The 15520-nt window shown below is 39.5% G+C and overlaps 1 protein-coding gene across 1 annotated transcript in view; it reads right to left on the reverse strand.

Annotated features, from left to right (window-relative positions):
• LOC122807051 (E3 ubiquitin-protein ligase PDZRN3-like) overlaps positions 1-15520 on the reverse strand; it is a 439175-nt gene that overhangs the window by 132182 nt on the left and 291473 nt on the right. The window contains exon 4 of the mRNA XM_044077973.1: positions 7518-7619. Coding sequence (XP_043933908.1) covers positions 7518-7619 — 102 coding nt within the window. The remainder of the gene's footprint in view (positions 1-7517; positions 7620-15520) is intronic.

Raw genomic sequence — 15520 nt, forward strand, 5'->3', positions numbered from 1 at the left:
GACCTGTAAAGACACCATGCCTTGACCTCTTATCCATCTTTTAACTTTCATACCACTGATTATAATCAAAGCAAACCAGGTTTGCAGAAAGGTTTTGGTAACACACACTGAAAAAGTACAGCCTGCATGAAATATTATGCTGATGGAAATCTGGACAGAACTCATTTAATTAAATGAATCTTTGTCTATAACTATATATTACTCATTCTGTTACAAGGATAAGATAATTCAGAGGTGTTTCTCTTTCAGTAATGTACTTCAGTACAAAACACTAGTAAGCCAGTACTCTGAACAATACTTCTTGTTGTAGCATCAGTTTAATTAAAGTCTTTTAAGTTGTTGCTATCAGAGCAGTAAGCCAGTACTATGGAAAGCAACCTTTCCTTTTTCCCACATCACCACTTTACCTTAAAGGATGCAGGTTACTGCAGTCAGAGAAGGCCCTGGGCTTTTTTTTACCTTTTTTAACATCCTCAGCTGTCATAAAACTAAACCTGTCAACAACAGGAACATCTGAACAGTGTTAATGAGTGACTGAGTAGTTTGATTGTGATGCATCTGTCCATTGATGCCCACTACAATAATGACCAAAGCATAAAATGTCCTGAAATGGTGTATAACCCCTGATGCAGACTGCCACATAACTCACACTTAGAGGTGTAAGTGCACTAGTCATAAACTGGAAGTCCCCTGTCAGCAAGGTACTTGGTTTGATATTTAACCCCTCAATAGTAGTGAGGTAATGTCCATGATCTTTTGGGGATATACTAATAGGGATGTATGGGCGGCCGCGGTGGTGCAGCGGTTAGCATTGCCACCTCACAGCAGGAGGTTCTTCGGTTCGATCCTCGGCTGGGGTGCCTTCTGTGCGGAGTTTGCATGTCCTCCCTGTGGTCGCGTGGGTTTCCTCCGGGTGCTCCGGATTCCTCCCACATCCCAAAGACATGCTGTAGGTGGATTGGACACTCTAAATTGGCCCCAGGTGTGAGTGTGTGCATGTGTGTGCCTTCTGTGGAAGGTTGGGTGCCGGGCTGGCAACTCGACACCGTAAAACCCCACTGCCAATCATGAGCGGACAGGTGATCCGCTGTGGCAACCCCTAATCGGGAAAATCCAGAAGAAGAAGAAGACTGATGGGGATGTATAGCTAGCAATGAAGTAGTAACTGGATTTGCTAAGGGTGATTTGGATCTCTAGGGACTCCATGTTAGTTTACTGTGGGTAATTTGATGTGAGGTGATGGTGTTTCGGAGAAATACAAATACTCTCCCTTGGTTGCTTACCTGCCTGAATGTATGACAGGCTCTAACCTGCAGTACAGAGTGAGTGATGACATTACTCTGAAATCATTCCTCAGTAACTACATAGATATGAATGTGTCTGAACTGCAGAAGGGCCTCACATTCTGTGAAGTTTCTGTTTAGATTCCTAGTACTGTGTGGTATTGTCCAAATTTGCATTTGAGTTTGTTATGTAGCAATGTCCAGTAGGCAACCTCTGCCTAATAAAGGCACTACAGGGGTTAGCAAAGACTTTAGCCAGTATGCAGGCATCCTGGTATGAGAGGTGTAAGCCATCCCTGTTGAAACAGAAAATCTTACTTACCATCTCATCCCAGGCTGATAGCCACTGGATCCTCTTAGAATGACACCAACTACTTAGCCAATTGAAAAAGCCAATCACTTTGTCTTTATATCCAGGCATCATTCTTGGTAAAGGCAAGATACTATTAAAGATCAGTGTCTCCCTGCCTCTAAGACGTACATATTAAGTTCCATCATGTTTCTCTACATGTCCCCATACCTCTCAACCTCCTAGAACAAGAATTCCAGACAAAGCCATACATGATGTGGGGTGAAATACACAAAAATTGGGACACTTTTTAAATATTGCTCTTACAAACCTATAATGTTGATAAGATTAACAGGTTTTGCATTAGCATGAATTTTCTGAAGGATATGAGGTCTGAAACTCAAATGTATGTCGTTATTTTCTGACTTCAGTCCTCAATGATTTACCAATAATTTGCCATAAAACCAAAATTGTATGAAGAAGAAATTAAAAATAAGAGGTAAAAATCTGGGCAATCTGAGAAAATTTGGACAGTTGAGAGGTAAGCATGTCCTCCTGGGTGGAGCACCTCCGGTCAATCACTGCCAAATTGGACACCAGTAGGTTACAGTCACTCTTGTCTAGTTTAAAGGACCTTAATGCCCTTGTGACATCACAGATCCTGACAGTGAGCAAGCAGCTTACAGCCACACTGTTCTTGTGCATTCTGGTGAGTATGCAGTTTGTATAACTAAGTATAGATTCACCTCTGACAAAGATCTTTCCCTTTGTGGCAGCAGATGTAGTGAACCTTACGGGTTAGGTCTGCCTTTCTGGTGACTCTTGGGTGATCTGTGTGGAGTGTAGCATGTGTGAGTGGAGGTATGCACAGACAGGCTTCATTTCTGGCCTACATATCTGAAGACGACCTTTAAAGATAGGTCTAGCTTGGCATATTTTTGTACTGCAATCCTCACTTCTGAATTCCAGCTCCAAGTGTTGAGTTAAAATAATAAAATGACAAGTGACTTTACAAACAAGCTCACAACTTTACAGGCCTACCCTCCCTGTTATTTAAGTATTTTGAATGGCATATCAAGTTGTCAGTTGGTTTTGCTTGAAACTAGTCTTCTAGTGTATTTTTTTTTTACTTTTCTTCTTGACTGCTGTGAATTTAGATACCCATGTGGTCCACTGCCTAAGTCTGTATGAAAAAGCTGAAGATATGGAATTTATAGTGACTTTACCCTTTGTGTACAGCTGAACTGTATTTTGTACTACTTTTAACTGCCATTTGCACTGTTTTGTTTCTTTGAACAAATGATAAACTCCCGACAGTTATCCATCTAATCTATCTTGTTGATAACTAATGTTTTTCTGTCAGGAATCTCACTCTTGTAATCTGTGTAGCAGCTCATTAGAAGTGAACTTTCAACTTTAAAATGAATGGAGCAAAATGATACCCAGGCTAAACGCCTTCACTGATTAGAAACTCTCCACTATCAGCACCGTTTTTCATACATGCAAGGTTTCATGCAACAAACTGTTTTTGTCAGGATTGCCAAAGCTAAGCAATGCAATCTCACCTCTGACAGGACACTGAGATAAAACAGAAGGCAGTCTATCTTTAATACAACTGTAACTACAACACAGAGCTTCTTTAAAACACTGGACTAAAGCTCTGATGTACTGCAAATAAAATAAATGACCACAGCAACTTTAGACTTGATGTACAGCTCTTACAACACACAGACAATTCCATCAGACATCCAACAATTAAAGGAAAAGTAAGAAATCATTCCTTTCAACGTTGAAACTTTGTCTTTGATTCGTTTATTGTTGGATCTGAAATTTCAGCTTTACTATTTTGCTACTAGGAGTTTTTATAAATCTGGTCCTGAACTTTACGGGTAAGGAGGTTTTCGTCTCACTTTTGTGGATGAGTGACCTCAGAGTTAATATAAAGAGAAGTAGGAGTGTGAGAGCTTACCCTTCTCCAAAAATGTTTGGTTTTTTTGTACTTCTTTAAATTGAAATTATTTAAATCACCAGCATCCTCATTTCAGTGGTGCATAGAATGATGACGTGGGCCTTGATAAAATGCTGTACAGCCAAATAACACATATGCAACCAACCTGGCCAGTCTTTAGTGAAGGCTTACTAACTGACTTGCCTGACTTTGTGAATGGAGCTCTCAGCATATTTGAATACGAGTACTGCAGTAAGCCTGATTGTTACCATGTTTTGAATAAGACAATTTGAAAACGCTAAAGATCCTTGACATTGTGAACAGATTAATGAGGGTGGTACTGGGAAGTCAGCTAACAGAAACTTCAACCTAAGCTATACAGATTGTATCGGGTTATAATCAAAAAGTGGATTTGGTGGACTCAAAGGACTAGGGTGAAAAAGGACAGATGTGACATGCCCATACTGATACTATCAGAATCCAGCGCAGCAGTTTCAGGTAACATGTAGACCATAGAAAATAATACATTTAACTACAAAAAACAAGCAGAAAACTTTAGGAAGGAATAGGAAAGGAAGTTTAATGACCCATAACAAAAGAACTGCAGCGACACATATGTGTAGATCCCAAATAAGCAACAAAACTCAGGAAATGTATAATATCTGCCTGGAAATGTCTTCACCACTGCTTCTATACTCCAAGTAGGTTACAAAGAAATATTCCTGCAACTCAACATTGCTTTCAGGGGGTGTGGTGTGATGGTCAAAAGAGAGAGAACTGGCAATATATATTCTAGAGTTGCAAGGAAATGAGAGAAATTAAAGTGGATCTTCAGATACCACTACACAGACATTTGGCGAATGCCTTGTTCTGACTAATGAGGTGTTAAACTTAAGCTGTGAATCAACTACAAACCCTCATGTATAACAAGGTATTACTAAGCATAATTTTACTGGCAATCTAAAAGACTACATCCAGCAAATGGATCTCTAAGGGCAAGCTGGAGTTTTATGAAGTATAGCATACTTTGCAAGAGCTGTAGGGAAGAGGAATGGCTTCACTATAACTCACTGGGGGTAAGCATCATTGTAACAAATGTCTGACATAGGGGCAATACGCTCAAGGTGTTTCATCAAACAGTTAACACTATAACTCACTGGGGGTAAGCATCATTGTAACAAATGTCTGACATAGGGGCAATACGCTCAAGGTGTTTCATCAAACAGTTACCACTATAACTCACTGGGGGTAAGCATCATTGTAACAAATGTCTGACATAGGGGCAATACGCTCAAGGTGTTTCATCAAACAGTTACCACTATAACTCACTGGGGGTAAGCATCATTGTAACAAATGTCTGACATAGGGGCAATACGCTCAAGGTGTTTCATCAAACAGTTACCACTATAACTCACTGGGGGTAAGCATCATTGTAACAAATGTCTGACATAGGGGCAATACGCTCAAGGTGTTTCATCAAACAGTTACCACTATAACTCACTGGGGTAAGCATCATTGTAACAAATGTCTGACATAGGGGCAATACGCTCAAGGTGTTTCATCAAACAGTTACCACTATAACTCACTGGGGGTAAGCATCATTGTAACAAATGTCTGACATAGGGGCAATACGCTCAAGGTGTTTCATCAAACAGTTACCATTATAACTCACTGGGGGTAAGCATCATTGTAACAAATGTCTGACATAAGGGCAATACGCTCAAGGTGTTTCATCAAACAGTTACATTGTGATTTAGAATAGGCAAAGGTCATATGTGGTGAATGAGATCCTAATCAATGTGTACGAATAAGCAACACAGTTATGTAACAAATTATGATCTTATACTTCAGCATGTCAAAAAGAGAATCTGGATGTTTTTATGTAACTAATCTCCCTGCTAATAAAAGTTCTGTTTCACAAGAAGGTTTTAAAAAATCTTGAACATTTTTTGAGTTGTTACAAAAGGCTTCATGCAAAAAAAAAAATCCATATGAACAGCATCACCCCTCCCCTAATAATGTGATTATATTTATGAGGAGAAAGTACAGCATTCAGGCTATTAAATGAATACAGACTGTTATGTATTAATTTACTTAGGACTCCAGTATTTGTGTGGTCATATCCTGACAGGGAAGAAATCTGTCTTGACAGCTACCAATTCCCATTTATACTGTTATATCACTAGAGTGCTGTAGTAAGGCTGTTACAGTGGTTGTTGCTGTTGTTGTTGTTGTGTCTTTCGGCTTTTCCCGGTTAGGGGACGCCACAGCAGAACTCTGGTCCGCTAATGATTGTTAGATAGATTTTTTACATGCCGAGTTGCCAGCCCTGACGCACAACCTTCAACGAAGGTATGCCCATTCATGCATGTCTCCAGGCAGAAGACGCTCTAGCTGAGAATCGAACCGGACAGCGTCTTATTGTGAGGTGACAATGTTACCGCAGCACCACCTCCACAGCTTAAGATTGTTACAGTGGTAGCACTGTCCATTTTAAGGAAGCAAGTCAGTTAAGCATTATCCTTAGGTGTTCTTGCTGTTTTACCAGGCACGTAAGACACAAGCACAGTATACTGTACCAGATGATTACCAGTGAGACCTCAACAAATAACATCGCAACTTAGACAGGTAAAGAAATTCAGCAACATAAGTGTAAGCATACAGAAGGGAAATAAAGAATGCTGATCAAAGTGGTAATGCTCACTATGTCATGGTTGGTATTAATCCACCAATCAGCTTCTGGATCTCACCATGAAACATTTCTTATGACCTACTTGAATACGATCCAGTCCATTATAGTAGTCTTTGAAACATATGGCAACATTGCTACCTCACAGAACAAAATGAAGTAGAAATAAATTTATACTGAGACACAATTTGAGCAAATTTCTAGAAATAGCCAGCTATAAATGAAATACAGTAGCCATTAAAAGATGTACTTCAACATCCAAATACAGATCATGTAAATATGTGCAAAAAAAAAAAAAAACATATCAGCTATGTCACACAGCAGCAGCAATGTTTGCAGGACTTATCATGGAAATGCACACTTTCGTTCTTGCAGTACAGCAAGTCTCATACAACTCTTTTTCTTTGCCTTATTGGCTACCTATGACCTGTGGCCCTTTGACCCTTTGCTGTATGCAAAAAAAAAGTATGAAATTTGCAGGAAGCCACCACCCCTCTCTCTAAAAAGTACTGACAGTAAAACTGTAATTTAAAGGATCTACTTGATATTTTGTGGTAGCCTGTTACTTAAAGAGAAAAATGGATATTTTATGCAAAAATTGGTATAGTTAAGAGATAATGAAGGCACTGCATTTATTTACAATACTGACATTTTATGTAACTGCTGCTCAAAATTCATATTTTTATCACATTTCACAGTAATATCTCAACAAAAATGAAAGCAGTAGAAGGAACTTAAAATTCTGGTATTTTTCCTGACTTCTGGTAGGAAAAAAAAAGAAAATATATTAAAAATTAACTACATTACAATTAACTCTTCAGTGGTACAGTTTACAGATCCAAGGGTAACAATATACACATTTTCAAAGTTGTACAAAAACATGTCAATGTGTATTTTATTGTGCCAAAAGGATTACACTAAAAAACAAGCACACATTTTTCTGTAAACACAAGGTGTAGACATTTATGCAGGTAGCATCATTAAAGGAGGTCTGTCAGCAAAGGAAGCTCTAGCACATTGAAGGCAATAGTGGTGTTTTCAGTCTCTGCTTAATGTGACTCCATGGTAACATAAGAGAGATTTGTGCCTATGGATTTGGATATCTGGGCTCCTGCTACACACCCACTTAAGGAAACAATACAATTCACCTCATATATTGTACATAGTTTCTTAACAATACACCAGTTGTTTTGCAAGTTACTCTTACATTTTACATAAAGTCCACACTACTGCACATAGGCATTCATCTTCCCTGCTTTGCAGATTTAGTCATTTAAAAATATTAAGGATACAGAAACATCTTCTTACCTCACTGATGTAAATGGCAGTGTCATCTTCATCATCATCGGTTCGATAGCATACAGTTAGGCCTAGCTTGTCCTGGCTGTTCAGCCTGTATAAAGCAACCTCCTAAGGAAGTAAAATTAAAAATGCAATTAGGCAGTGCAACATGGATTTCCTGTAGTATTAACAATGGGAGTAACATTCATCTTATAATTTGATTTGGATTAAATTAAATAATTCACTTAACATGCCACATGCTGCATTTATTTTCTTTCTTTTTTGTCTGTCAGGTGTGGGCAAATTTACTAAATGTAACCTGATTGCATATCCCACAAGCAATAGATAGCCACGCCATTTCTGTCAATACTGGGTCATTTTCAAAATAGCTTTGGTATTGATTAGAAAAAGAAAAATTACCTACTTTCATAAGTGCCAAGACCAGAACAGCTAAAACTGTACAGACTATGTTTTATCACTGTACATCTAGTAGTCCTTTTTCTAGTACCCATAGTCCTGGATGTTTTCACATCACTTCTCTTACATAACACAATGTCCGAAGAGCTTGTAAAAGTAGTTGTGCTGAAACATTTCATAAGACACATTGTCCTAAATAACTGCCAAAATCAATCTAAAACACAATATAATGCTTAAATGACCATGGAAGTTGCTGTTACTCCTTTTTTTCCCCTTAAATGACTTGAAGTGCCTCATATTTTATAACAGTAAATAAGAATTATTTGGCTTTGCCTTTAGACATAAATTCCATTTTTTAGAGAAAAAAATAAATTCTATGCAGCCAAATATGAGGCAGATAATTAAATGTACTTAGTTAATTCTGTTACAACTAAGAAAGTGGTACTAATTTATTCAAGTACTTAATTTTGGGGACACATAAAAAACAAACCAGCAGAACAAAATGCCTATGATTTGCATGTACAGAAACTTAAGCACAGTGCTTAATTGCTAAATAACAGGCAAGTAAGGTTTTCTTCTGCTGAAAGAACTGATTAGACAGGAAGAGCTGTAGGTATTAAGGAACGTTTTCATAAGAAGCCTGCTGCTGAGGCTTTTTTAAATAAGTATCAAAAGCCAGACTAGCTACCGTGAAAGTGTGACACACTGCAATACACACAAAAGGATCACAAACAATAAATATGTCAACCACAGTTGAGCAGATGTGTACAGGTGACAGTCATTCAGATTAATACAAGTATATTCACACAGGGTTGTTTTGGCTTAACTTTAAAAAAAAATGAATCTGTTCTCCAACTTTGATGGATATTCACTATTCTTCCAGCAGCTGCTGCAAGTAACAAGTGACCTAGGTCAAGTGATCAGATGTGTACATCCAGTTCATATTTTGCTGCTGTGTATCAAAGAGAATATCTTTATCTCTCTCACTATCACTATCACTCTTTGTCTATATACATTGTTAAGATATCGGTAAGGGCTAAACATTGACACAATCAAGGCGTCAATACAATAATTTCCAGATACTATATTACATATAGGATTAACCTCAAATTTAGATGTTTCACATTTACAAAAAAAAACATAACCAAAATCAGACTAAATGATACCACTAGAAAAGAAAAACCAGAACACCAGTCTTAGCTGCTGTTGTGAGTAATCCCCACCATCAACCAGTGTCAGATGAGAGTACAGCATCTCCTTATTGAAAAGCTGGCACTTGAAATGGCAAGTGCCAACGTGCAGAACAATCAGGTCCAGACATTTCAAATGACTATCAAATACATCCTTCTTATCCAGCTCAAGTCTTAGCTTTTAAGTAAATTTAAAATTGTAGAATTTGATCAGTCACAAAATTATCCATATGATGCATACACAAAACAAATGACAGTGTCATCTAAATATCACTTTTAACAATTATAAAAATGTATATTTCACTTAATTATTCATACCACCGAAGAACAAAGGGACAGGAAGAAACCATGGTGTAGATCACTGACATGGCTGAATAACATTATTATGAAGTGATGAGTTTAACTGCACAGCATAAATTGACAGTTTTTCTGGATTACCCTTGAAAATAGTCACTTAAACCCATATGATGCCCAGTAGGCTTTAACCATTTATAAAATAATTTTTAAGAAATAAGAAATCAGCCTTCACTCTACCACATACCCCAAGACTATACACTACACTCAACACAGAAGAAGTATGACAGTGGATTCTTATATCTGCAATTTTATGGAATACAACAGGGCTGTATAGTCTTCTTCTTTTGGCTTTCCCAGTTAGGGGTCACCACAGCGGATCACCTGTCCTCTTATGATTGGCAGTGGAGTTTTACAGCATCAACTTGCCAGCCCGGCGCCCAACCTTCCACAGAAGGCACACACATTCAAGCAGTCACAACACCTAGGGCCAATTTAGAGTGTCCAATCCACCTACAGCATGTCTTTAGGATATGGGAGGAAACCAGAGCACCCAGAGGAAACTCACGTGACCACAGGGAGGACATGCAGATTCCTCGCAGAAGGTACCCCACCTGAGGATCGAACCGGAGAACCTCTTGCTGTGAGGTGGCAACGCTAACCGCTGCACCACCACAGCCACTCACAACAGGGCTGTATAGTAATGAGTACAAAAGGAGTGTAAACAATAACAGGCCTGCACAGAAGCAGTACAGAATGATGGTATGCAGTAACAGGACTACACAGAAGCAGTACAGAATGAGGGTATACAGTAACATGACTACACAGAAGCATTACAGAAGGAGTGTATACAATAACAGGAGTAAGCATGGATGTAAGGTATACACTAACAGGTCTGAAGGGTACTGAGCACAGAAGGAGGGTACATAACAATAACTTTGAACAGCATTGAACACAGTTGTAGGGCATACAACAGGGCTGTACAGCAATGAGTACGGAAGGAGTGCAAACAATAACAAGCCTGCACAGAAGCAGTACAGAATGAGGGTATGCAATAACAGGGCTGCACAGAAGCAGTACAGAATGAGGGTATACAATAACAGGGCTGCACAGAAGCAGTACAGAATGAGGGTATGCAATAACAGGGCTGCACAGAAGCAGTACACAATGAGGGTATACAGTAACAGGACTACACAGAAGCAGTACAGAATGAGGGTATGCAGTAACAGGACTACACAGAAGCAGTACAGAATGAGGGTATGAAGTAACAGGACTATACAGAAGCGGTACAGAATGAGGGTATACAGTAACAGGACTATACAGAAGCAGTACAGAATGAGGGTATAGAATAACAGGGCTGCACAGAAGCAGTACAGAATGAGGGTATACAGTAACAGGACTACACAGAAGCAGTACAGAATGAGGGTATACAGTAACAGGACTATACAGAAGCAGTACAGAATGGGGGTATACAGTAACAGGACTATACAGAAGCAGTACAGAATGAGTGTATACAATAACATGGCTGCACAGAAGCAGTACAGAATGAGGGTATACAATAACAGGGCTGCACAGAAGCAGTACAGAATGAGGGTATACAATAACAGGGCTGCACAGAAGCAGTACCCAATGAGGGTATACAGTAACAGGACTACACAGAAGCAGTACAGAATGAGGGTATGCAGTAACAGGACTACACAGAAGCAGTACAGAATGAGGGTATGCAGTAACAGGACTATACAGAAGCGGTACAGAATGAGGGTATACAGTAACAGGACTATACAGAAGCAGTACAGAATGAGGGTATAGAATAACAGGGCTGCACAGAAGCAGTACAGAATGAAGGTATACAGTAACAGGACTACACAGAAGCAGTACAGAATGAGGGTATACAGTAACAGGACTATACAGAAGCAGTACAGAATGGGGGTATACAGTAACAGGACTATACAGAAGCAGTACAGAATGAGTGTATACAATAACATGGCTGCACAGAAGCAGTACAGAATGAGGGTATACAATAACAGGGCTGCACAGAAGCAGTACAGAATGAGGGTATACAGTAACAGGGCTGCACAGAAGCAGTACAGAATGAGGGTATACAGTAACAGGACTATACAGAAGCAGTACAGAATGAGGGTATACAATAACAGGGCTGCACATAAGCAGTACAGAATGAGGGTATACAATAACAGGGCTGCACATAAGCAGTTACAGAATGAGGGTATACAATAACAGGACTGCACAGAAGCAGTACAGAATGAGTGTATACAATAACAGGGCTGCTCAGAAGCAGTACAGAATGAGTGTATACAGTAACAGGGCTGCACAGAAGCAGTACAGAATGAGGGTATACAGTAACAGGACTGCACAGAAGCAGTACAGAATGAGGGTATGCAGTAACAGGACTACACAGAAGCAGTACAGAATGAGGGTATGCAGTAACAGGACTACACAGAAGCAGTACAGAATGAGGGTATACAGTAACAGGACTATACAGAAGCAGTACAGATTGGGGGTATACAGTAACAGAACTACACAGAAGCAGTACAGAATGAGTGTATACAATAACATGGCTGCACAGAAGCAGTACAGAATGAGGGTATAGAATAACAGGGCTGCACAGAAGCAGAACAGAATGAGGGTATACAGTAACAGGACTACACAGAAGCAGTACAGAATGAGGGTATACAGTATCAGGACTATACAGAAGCAGTACAGATTGGGGGTATACAGCAACAGAACTACACAGAAGCAGTACAGAATGAGTGTATACAATAACAGGGCTGCACAGAAGCAGTACAGAATGAGTGTATACAGTAACAGGGCTGCACAGAAGCAGTACAGAATGAGGGTATACAGTAACAGGACTGCACAGAAGCAGTACAGAATGAGGGTATGCAGTAACAGGACTACACAGAAGCAGTACAGAATGAGGGTATGCAGTAACAGGACTACACAGAAGCAGTACAGAATGAGGGTATACAGTAACAGGACTATACAGAAGCAGTACAGATTGGGGGTATACAGTAACAGAACTACACAGAAGCAGTACAGAATGAGTGTATACAATAACATGGCTGCACAGAAGCAGTACAGAATGAGGGTATAGAATAACAGGGCTGCACAGAAGCAGAACAGAATGAGGGTATACAGTAACAGGACTACACAGAAGCAGTACAGAATGAGGGTATACAGTATCAGGACTATACAGAAGCAGTACAGATTGGGGGTATACAGCAACAGAACTACACAGAAGCAGTACAGAATGAGTGTATACAATAACAGGGCTGCACAGAAGCAGTACAGAATGAGTGTATACAGTAACAGGGCTGCACAGAAGCAGTACAGAATGAGGGTATACAGTAACAGGACTGCACAGAAGCAGTACAGAATGAGGGTATGCAGTAACAGGACTACACAGTAGCAGTACAGAATGAGGGTATACAGTAACAGGACTATACAGAAGCAGTACAGATTGGGGGTATACAGTAACAGAACTACACAGAAGCAGTACAGAATGAGTGTATACAATAACATGGCTGCACAGAAGCAGTACAGAATGAGGATATAGAATAACAGGACTACACAGAAGCAGTACAGAATGAGGGTATACAGTAACAGGACTACACAGAAGCAGTACAGAATGAGGGTATACAATAACAGGACTGCACAGAAGCAGTACAGAATGAGTGTATACAATAACAGGGCTGCACAGAGGCAGTACAGAATGAGGGTATACAATAACAGGGCTGCACAGAAACAGTACAGAATGAGGGTACACAATAACAGGACTATTACTTAATGCAGCAGGTTTCCAAATAAAGTTGAGGGAACACTGTCAAGAGATTTTAACTTTGGGAAATGTCTTGGTGCTTCATGAGTTGGCCATTATCATAACTTGCTGTGTCAAGTATATTAACTAAATGTGTACGTTTAGCAATTACAGTATCATTATCTATGTAATTTTGGCACTCGAACTCTAGGTGCTTGTCTTTGAAATAAAGGCTTCCGATTTGGAGAAAACTGAAGAAGAGAGACTCTATCAGGAAGAGGCTAAACCTTTTGGGACACCTAGCCAATGTCAAGCCTCTATCTGGTGAAGACAGCAATCAGCAAATGGCAAAGACATTATGGAAATCAGATATAGCTGGTACCCTGGAAGAGGTCAGGTGTTTGGACCTTTGAACCATTACATTAATCAGCCGAAATCATCGGGATGAATCTACTAATTTTCTAAAAGATCAATATGATGCCACTACTGCAGAGTGAAGGGTGTGGATAATATTACTGGACAATAAGACAAGGTACAGAACATTGTAAATTAGTGGGATTTTAGTGGCTGAAGAACAATGTGACTGTTTGCAGTTTCTAAAAACCATGATGTTGTGATGGGCTAGACTTTCCAAGAGACCTCTGAGTACTGAAAAAGGCCTACAGAATGTCATCATCAAATGCTGACAGACAACAAGAGTGATATGAGTGCAGTCTGTGACTTGGTCTGACAAGTAGCAGGAGGTCATGTTGCAGTTTTTGTTGTCCAGATAGAGAATAATGGTTGATGGATGACCATGTGTTCTTAGTCACTATTAGGCAGTAGCAGGTATGTTTTTGGGCTAGAATGCAATATATTATTTCCATCACTTTAAGTGTTGCCCATCAGACATGTAAATGTTCTCCTCGGTACACTCAGTGACAGACAGGCTACAGTGACTGCCACAACTTCTGGGTTAAGTGAGTGAGAAATCGGCAGCAATTGACAAATGGAATGAATGCCTTGACACTGCTGAACTGGAAAAAGAATGTCAGAGTGTGTAAATCCTACTGAGAATTCTCCCTGAGTGCTTAGACTTCTTTCTACAGCCCAAAGACATGTTATGGGTGATCATTCCTCCAAAATGGCACATGCAAGCTGTGTGAAATTGAGTGTGGGCATTCTGCACTGGGTTTGTGTCCTATTAAGGATTAGTTTCTCTGCCTTGCAGAAAGTGAGTGCAGTACAGGTTCAGCTCTTCTGCAGTTTACAACAGGACTAGCTGAGCAATGGGATGAACAGAACTGAATATGAAGGATGCCAGATGTGAATGACGTGGATATGGAATGGATGATCTGGACTATCACTTTATGTAAACTTTTTTCCAAAATCCAAGCAGACTAAACTACAATGTTAGGTTGGTGTCATTGCTTAGAAAACTCTCTCATGAACAAATAGAAATGTAAATTTTATTTTATTAAGTCCAACACCAGAATCTCTGTGAAATTATTGAGGGCCAATTCCTATAAACCCTCCTTATAAAAGTTAACTGAATAGCAGTAGTGGTAATCCCAAGCCAAAGTGGTACTATACATACAATTCCCAAACTATTCAGATAACCATTAACATGCACAGCAAACACGTACTACTCAACATCTACTATAAACCCGAGTCCTGAATGGCTGAAGCTTCAACTGTAATAAAAAAAAATAACACTTGATGGTTTAACCTGCAGGAAACATTTTAAACAAGATTTTTTTATGCAGGGACAAATTTTCTGCACATGCCAGGCAGAGACCTTGCCACCCCCCTACCTCCTTATTTATACATTCTAACTCCATGGTCTCACAACTGCACTGACAAAAAGATTGCATCACAATTAGTATGCTACCAGCAACTGCAATGGCAATGATTTTCAAAAACAAACATCTTTTGTCCAGCTGGAAGTTGACAGCCGATGCCTCATGTATTTAGAACTCACTGGCAAGCAGGTTATCTCACTGCAGAGTTTGGACAGCAGCTGTTGACAGATACAGACGTATCTTGCTTAGTGAGGTTCCCAGTTACTGCAAGTGCAGAAAAACATAGCTAAGGGTTGTACTAGCTGAGAAAAGGAAATGAATAAAGAGCTGTATCAAGCTCTAAGAAATTAGTACATCTCTTCTGATCTAGTTTTCTTGAAGACAGTGAATTTGTTTGCAAGGTTAATTATGTCATTTACAAAGTTATTATTAAAAGAAAAGTTAGATTTGTGGCTATTGATTCCACTCAAGGCCATTGGTCTGGCCATCAGGTGGACGGTGAAGATTTTTATAGAGTAGCTGTGACTCAAAAAACACTGACTAAGTGTAAGGGAGTATGAATCACCTCTGCGG

The sequence above is a fragment of the Protopterus annectens genome, chromosome 7.part0 (assembly GCF_019279795.1).
Source record: "Protopterus annectens isolate FY-2018-M chromosome 7.part0, PAN1.0, whole genome shotgun sequence".
Classification (NCBI taxonomy): domain Eukaryota; kingdom Metazoa; phylum Chordata; order Ceratodontiformes; family Protopteridae; genus Protopterus; species Protopterus annectens.